Raw genomic sequence first — 7,289 nt, 5'->3', positions numbered from 1 at the left:
CTCAAATGTTTCTTCAGAATTAGAATAGTTAGGAATGATTTCAGATGGAGGAAAAATGGAGATTCTGGGTTTTAGTGAAACAGTATGATAATTCTGAAATTTGCAACAGGAAGACTGGAGGAAAAAAGTGGAGTTTCACTTCATGTAAAATTGTTTTTCATACCTTTAGTAACAACTTAATAGAGTTATGGACTTGGAGTTAAACTAGTGAAAAAGAAGAGAAATGAGGAGAATCTGGTACAGATATGGAGATTTTAGTTTACTTTTTTCAGATATTGATATTTTGAAGAAAGGAACAAACCTTTAAACACTAGCTTTCTAGAATCCTATTAGAGTTTCCCATTCTATTTTAATCATTTGGACAGGTATGATAATGAAAAATAAATAGAAAACAGAATTTTCAAAACAGGAAAACTTAAGGTCTGCAGGGTGGAAAAAGTAAGTGAACTAATATGATTCACTCCATTCATTCAACAGATATTTATTAAGGGGGTTAGCAACAATTCTAGAAGAAGAGATAAACAAGTACACAGATATATACTACTATGCAGAAAACGACCAAGAACCTCTGTCTATGACAGAGACAGATGAATGAGGCAGCATTTGGAAAGGCTGGAGGAAGGTCAGTCCTAAGACTGGTGGGAAAAGTGGCTCAGTGTGGCCAGAGAGATATAAGGGGTTAGGGGAGTTAGATAGGCTGGGTCCAACCTCACCCCTGAACCACTGCCTGAGAAATTTCAACTTTATTTTCTAGCTGTTTATAGCACCCTTCACAACTGTGGCGTAGCTTGCTGGCTGGCTGAATGGATGAATGAAGCCAGTGAGGGTTTTTTGAGCAGACGAAGTGATGAACTCCAATTTTTGCTTTAGGAAGATTAATTTAAGTGGTATGTGTAGGAGGGATGGAAAAGATGGAATACCTATTAGAAGAGTTCCAGTCAAGAGCATGAGGCAACGTTTACTGAGTTAATCTTACCACGTGCCCAGAATTCCACTAGATGCTTCACACACATACTCTTAATAATTATTTAATCCTGACAGTAACGCTTTGAAGAAGGAAGAGTAAGTAGAGCATTCCCAGGCTCAGAAAGGTTGAGTAATTTGCTCAATGTCTCACAGGTAAAAGTGGTAGAACTAGGCTCCAACCCAAGTCTGTCTGCCTCAGAAGCTCATGCCTTTTAAAAAACAGAACAAAGCAAAACAAAAACAAAAACCCGATAACATGTTGACACTGCTCAAGTGAGGATGGATTTAACTAGTACAACGACAGGGAATGGAAAGGAAAGAAGAGAGAGAAGAGATGTATATATTGGCAGAATCAGAAGGATGTGGCGGCTGAAAACAGTATGGGGACAAGGGATTTAAAAAGCGGTCAAAGTTTCTAGCCCAGACAACAGCCCGTTTGAAAAGGAAGCTAGGGAATTAAGTTTTGGACTTATTGTTTGACAGGACAGCAAAACATCCAAAGAAGAGGCGGTAGGTTCACTTTCTCCAACGAGTGTAAAAATCACTGAGCGATCACCCACAACACCCATGTGGAACCAGCAGCATCACTCCTCAGCAACAGATGCATACTAAAGGTCCTGGCTGTCCAGGCTTTGCACAAGTGACTTCTACCCCCTTGGCACATTTGTGCCTCTCCTCCCTCATCTCCAGTTCACCCCTCAGTGCATTTCCCAGGAAGGCCTTCCCTGACCCTCCAGTTTCCTCATCTTAGTTCTTTTCTCCAGTGCCTCAGCCCTTTTCTGTGTCTCCCAGACTGAACTGTTGGAGGGCTGGGACTCCCCGAGGCTATCATTTTGTCTGACCCTCAAAAAATATTTGTTGACAGACTGAATGATTCCTATTGTTGCCCTAGAAAGGAACTATTAAGGAACCTGCCCTATTAAGTCACAGTTTCTTTCTTCCTAGGGCAGTGCAGTTAACAACCTCAAGACCAGGAAATCATCTTCCTGATCTCATCCCAGGGTATTATTCATGCAGTTTACTCACTGTAAAGAGTTCCCTTGAAATAAAGCTAACAACTAGTCAAAGATTTACTAATGTCCTATGTCAATCAACTTTTTAGCCAGCCCATTCATGGGGCGGGGGGGGGGGGAAGGGATGGGACCTGACCCTACTTGGCTGTTTCCAAAACACAAAAAGTGGTGGTAAAAGCTTCAGAATTTTTCTATGGGAGGATCTCAGGCGCCGCTCTCATTTTGCAATTGGGGGCTCTGGTCTTTTTTTTTTTTTAATCAGCTTTTGCAGGGCAGTGTTTTTACTTAAAAGCAAAGATTTATGTGTGTGGCGGTGTGGCTTGTGGGTAAGGGGGCGTGTGGATGTTACTGGGGGAATACACCTCTTGGCTCTTGAATAAGGTAGTTTTGAGGTCCTCCCAACCATCAAATTCCTTTCTGTTCTCTTTCCACGGGGAGTTCCCCTGAGCTGTAGCAGCGGTGGAAGCCCGTTCGTGGCAGGGAGCCTAATTCCCAGGAGGATTTGGGGGTCTCGAGAGGGCCGGGGTCGTCTCTCAGCGGGGTTTCAAAGGGGCTCAGAGCCACAGCTAGGAGCCACACTTGTCCGGCGCCTGGGCTTTTATGGGGCAAAGAGCCGGCAAGCCAAGCCAGGAGTTGGGTCCGCGCCCGAGCGGCCCGGGTTCGGGGCAAGCGTGGGGGGGCACAGACAGCGACCGCGGGAACCGGGTGGGGCGGGGGCGGGGCAGCGGCGGGGCGGGGCGAGCCAGGCCGAGGCCCGGGGGCGGGGCCAGGCGCGCGACTCGCCCTAGCCTAGGCCGCCGTTGGGCTCCGCCTCGCGGGCTACGCAGGCGGTGGGGCTGCGGCACGGGCCGGGCGGCACCATGGCGGCGGCGGCGCCTGCTGCTGCGGCGGCTTCTTCCGAGGCGCCGGCGACGAGTGGGACGGCTGAGCCCGAGGCCGGGGACGAGGACAGTCGCGAGGTCCGAGTGCTGCAGAGCCTGCGGGGCAAGATCTGTAAGCGGGGGCAGGGCTGAGGGGACCCACCCGCCGGCGGCGGGAGCCGCCGTGGGGCTGAGGGGGCGGCGGGCGCGCGGGGGGTGGCGGCGCCGAGCCGCGCTGGGATCGCGGGGCGGAGAGGGGACCTGAGCGGGCGGGGGCCGGGGCCCGCGCCGGGGCCGGCCGAGGCGCGTGGGGAGGGCCGGCACGGGTGAGGCTGGAAGGGGGGTGTGTTGGGGGAGGCGTAGCCTCGACGGGGCGGCGTGGGCCGGGGCTGCCCGGGTCGGGAGGGAGTGGAGAGCCGAGAATTTGCAAGGAGGGGGGCGCCCGGCGCGGCGCCGGCGTGAGGGGTTCGGCTTTGGGGCGCGGCCTGGACGTGGGGACGCCCCAGCCGGGGGCGTGGGCCGGGGGCGTGAGGAGTTTCCGGCCGCCCAGGGACGCAGGCCTCCGGGCGGTGCGGGCGCCGGGGAGCGGCCCCGAGGTGGGAGCCCAGCGGTAATTACGGGAGGCGCGGCCGGAGGAGGAGGAGGAGGACGAGGAGGAGGAGAAGGAGGGCGGGGAAGTGGGGCTGGCCCGAGGGGAGGGGGCTGCCTGCCTCCTGGGCTCTGGAGCTTTTGCGAGGTTGAAAAAGGCGCCCTGAGCTTGAGGAGACAGGCCGACCTGGGACTCGGGTGGCCGCCGCTCGGGGTGTTCGCGAATGAGCGCGCCGGAAGGGGCTCGGGCCGGACACCTGTACTAGCCCCACCTCGCTGCGGCGGGGACTTGGATCGAGAGACAGCGTGACTGACAGGGACTTAAGACAGGATGTAGTGGCTTCCTGTGAGCAGGTCTCAAAACAGTCATCCAGCCCGCACTTAACCCACTTAATTCCTTTCCTTCTCATGCATTTAATTGGTACTTTTGTGAGCGAGCCACACTGGTTGGCTTAATAACAAAATTTTTGCTCACAAGCTCTAAGCGTTGCTGTAGACCATTTGAATTCAGCCATTTGGACATTTATTTTTTAAAAGTGACTCTGGCGTCGATTGCCAATTTTTTCACAGTAGTTTATTCAGAGGAAACGTTCCTCCCCCCCCCCCCCCCTTTTTTTTTTTTTGCTATTTGTGAGATCTATCAGTAAAACTTATTTTTGCTTTTGTCAAAAATCAGCTTTATTTTCGTTGTTCAGTATTCTCAGATTGGAAACGTGCTTCATCTTTCATGTAAATAACCCTTAGTTCTGAGGAGTACTTTTTACTTTGTAAGAAGAAAATCGAATGGCAATAAAATGGCTAACAATACTCTTTGTTGCACGAGATGTAAAATTTTCCTCTTCCTGGATAGTGATATTAATAATTGAGCTTGGATTCTCCCCCTTTTTTCAAGTTGCGCCTCTTTTCAAGTACTGGTATGTTATTAAATCTCCGAGGCAGACATATTAACTTTTCTCATCTTTTCCCAGAAGTGGTCATGGGTAATTTGAGATCTTGAGTACAGTTCTTAAAACCTAGAAAATGACATCAGAGAAATAGATCTTGTCTATATCTATGTTCCCAATATTAAAATTACTTTCTAGGGTATAAATTCTGTTCAAAATTCAGATTAAGTCTTATACTTAATATTCACATACATCTAATTTTTTAACACTTGGGAAAACTGTAAACAAGCCAGAGTTCCCCCCCTTGATATAATTTTCCAAACTTTACCACTTTTACATTTCAGTGTCACTTGATGGTAGGCACTGTCCATTGGAGCCTCACTGATTTACATAGTTGCAGGTTATGCCATGGAACTGCATATACACTTCTTGGAATTGAGAGTTAGGGTTGGGCTGTTTCCAGAAGGACTTATCTGCTCTGCACTTTCACCTGCTCCATAGCAAAACTATCACAGTAGGAGATATCATTATGAGTGAAACTTGGACCTACAAATACAAAATTACAACTTTGTTTCTGTGGCTTAGAGCAACCCCACTACCCAGATTTGAAGATTGATCAGCTGGGAGTGACATTACCACTTTAACCATAATGGAAATATTGTAACTGTTACCTCAGTCAGTTTCTTACTGTTGGAATTGCTTGGTGTATAGGTCAGGTCACTGAGTGTCTGCTTTTTAGAAAAAATGTATTAGGATACGTATACATGAAGCTTCTCCCCACCTTCCTCTCTTATTTTTTTTGCCGTTCTTTTAAAGGCCAGTATAGTCCAGAGTTGGTTGACCTTCACAACCCTGTGAAGAGATGCCGTTTTCTGTTTTCCTGAAACTGACATGTGGGTTTTACAGCGTGGGGGCTGGGGGGCTAGAGGAATCATTAGCAGGTGCTAAAGTCACAGGGATGGGATGGTGGTACATCTGACAATGAAGCTTGGGGGTGTAGGTAACCATGTCACCTTTTCCTTTTCACCATCCTGGGAGACCTCAGAGGAAAGCCTGATAGTGCCCAGTAGACTGGAGATTTGCTGCCAGATTCTAGATTGCTGTTTGAGAGCCTCAGATCTGGAGAGTTAGAGCTCTGTAGGGCTCAAAGTGAGCCTCAAAGGAACATCCTTTTTCCTAGACTGAGGTAGGACTCTTCAACCCCAAATCCTACCAGCAAAAAAGTGAGGATGAATTGGTTTATATATTCTTTTCTTTTCTTTTCTTTCTTTCTTTCTTTCTTTTTTTTTTTTTTTTTTGTTTATTGTTATTTATTTTGAGAGAGACAGAGAGGGAGGGGCAGAGAGAGAGGGAGAGAGAATCCCAAGCAGGCACTGCTCTGTCAGTGCAGAGGTGGACGCAGGGCTCAATCTCATGAATTGTGAGACCATGACCTGAGCCGAAATCAAGAGTCACATGCTTAACCAACTATGCCACCCAGGCACCCTGAATTCTATATCTTTAAAGTTCTGGAGGTAATAGTCTACAGTTTCATTTAAGGGTTTTATTCTAATATTTGTTAATTTTTCCATATCCTTCACAAGGTGAAATAACCAGATCCAGGGATTGGAAACCCATTTTGTGGTCAGTTTCAGTCAACTGACACTAGCAAATCCAGTGTTGCTAATTGAATTTTGTTTTCTGTGCTGATCCCCAATACCCTGAAGTCATTTTAGTGCTCTAGGAAGCCATAGAAGTTCCAAATGGTCAACTTCTTTAATATTCAACAGGTAGGCATGATTGTTGGAAGTCCCGGAGCTGTCATATGAACCCTTGATAAAGGAAATTAAGGTAGTCCAGACTCCGTCCTTTGTATGAACTGGCATGCAGTGAGTGGCAGGTATGCTTAGTATCTGAAGCACCTTTGCATTGCATCCCCTCCCCCCCCCCCAAACAAAACAAAACAAACTACCCTACACACAAGCCAAAGAGGGGGATTGGATCTTTCTTCTTAATATTTAATTTATTTATTTTATAGCTTTTGTGGTTTTTTTTAAAGTTTATTTTTTATAAAGTTTATTTTTTTGAGAGAAAAAAAATGAGTGAGTGGGGGAGGGGCAGAGAGCGAGGGAGAGAGAGAATCCCAAGAAAGCTCTGGGTTGTCAACATGGAGCCCACCTCAGGGCCCAGTCCCACAAACCATGAGATCTTGATCTGAGCCAAAATCAAGAGTCCAATGCTTAACCAGCTGAGCCACCCGGGTGCCCCTGGAGCTTTCTTCTTTTTCTTCTTCTTTTTTTTTAATTTTTTAAAAATTTTTTTTAATGTTTATTTATTTTTGAGAGAGAGAGAGAGCATGAGCAGGGGAGGGGCAGAGAGAGAGAGAGAGACAGACAGACAGACAGACAGAAGCCAAAGCAGGCTCCAGGCTCCCAGCCGTCAGCATGGAGCCCAACGCGGGGCTCAAACCCACAAACAGCGAGATCGTGACCTGAGCCGAAGTCGGATGCCCAACCAACTGAGCCACCCAGGCACCCCAAGGAGCTTTCTTCTTTATACTTTCAGGTTTCTTGCTATTATTTCATGATGTCTTCCTTTTTGGCTATACTTTTTGTTAAGTTCTCATCCAATTAAATCAGCTTATAAAATCAGAATGTAAAAATGTTGATGAAAGAGCCCATGCCACCTCGGTCGTGGGTTTACCTGTTCTAGGGATACCAGATTGATAAAAGAGAACTGAATCTGATGATTTGTGTGAATATTGAGATGTGCAGTACAGTGCCAGATCTGCGGAATCATGACAAGTCCCAGAACTCAGTTGGTCTCCCTGGTGTCTCCAGATGAAGAATGATGTAGGACTCTTTGGCAAAGTAGGATCTGTGGGATCTGGTTAAGTGCTTTAGTTTAGAGGCTTGTCCAGGTTAGCTTTAATTTGAATCTTAATTTCTAACTTTTATTAACCTTTTTGTGCCTTTATATTCTTGCATGTATAATGGGTA

General features: G+C 47.2%; 1 protein-coding gene across 5 annotated transcripts in view; it reads left to right on the top strand.

Annotated features, from left to right (window-relative positions):
* Positions 1–2,769: 2,769 nt before the first annotated feature.
* RASA2 (RAS p21 protein activator 2) overlaps positions 2,770–7,289 on the top strand; it is a 123,465-nt gene continuing 118,945 nt past the window's right edge. For 2 of the 5 annotated variants that reach the window (XM_049629754.1, XM_049629753.1), the window contains exon 1: positions 2,770–2,972. In XM_049629754.1, coding sequence (XP_049485711.1) covers positions 2,840–2,972 — 133 coding nt within the window. In that variant the 5' untranslated portion in view covers positions 2,770–2,839. Of the gene's footprint in view, positions 2,973–5,605; positions 6,191–7,289 lie in introns of those variants that run through there. The other 3 variants (XM_049629756.1, XM_049629755.1, XM_049629757.1) reach the window with 2 other exon arrangements.

This window comes from Panthera uncia, chromosome C2 (assembly GCF_023721935.1).
Source record: "Panthera uncia isolate 11264 chromosome C2, Puncia_PCG_1.0, whole genome shotgun sequence".
In the NCBI taxonomy this organism is placed as follows: Eukaryota; Metazoa; Chordata; class Mammalia; order Carnivora; family Felidae; genus Panthera; species Panthera uncia.
The sequence above is the reverse complement of the archived record's forward strand: the minus strand, read 5'-3'. Positions and strand labels throughout refer to the sequence as shown.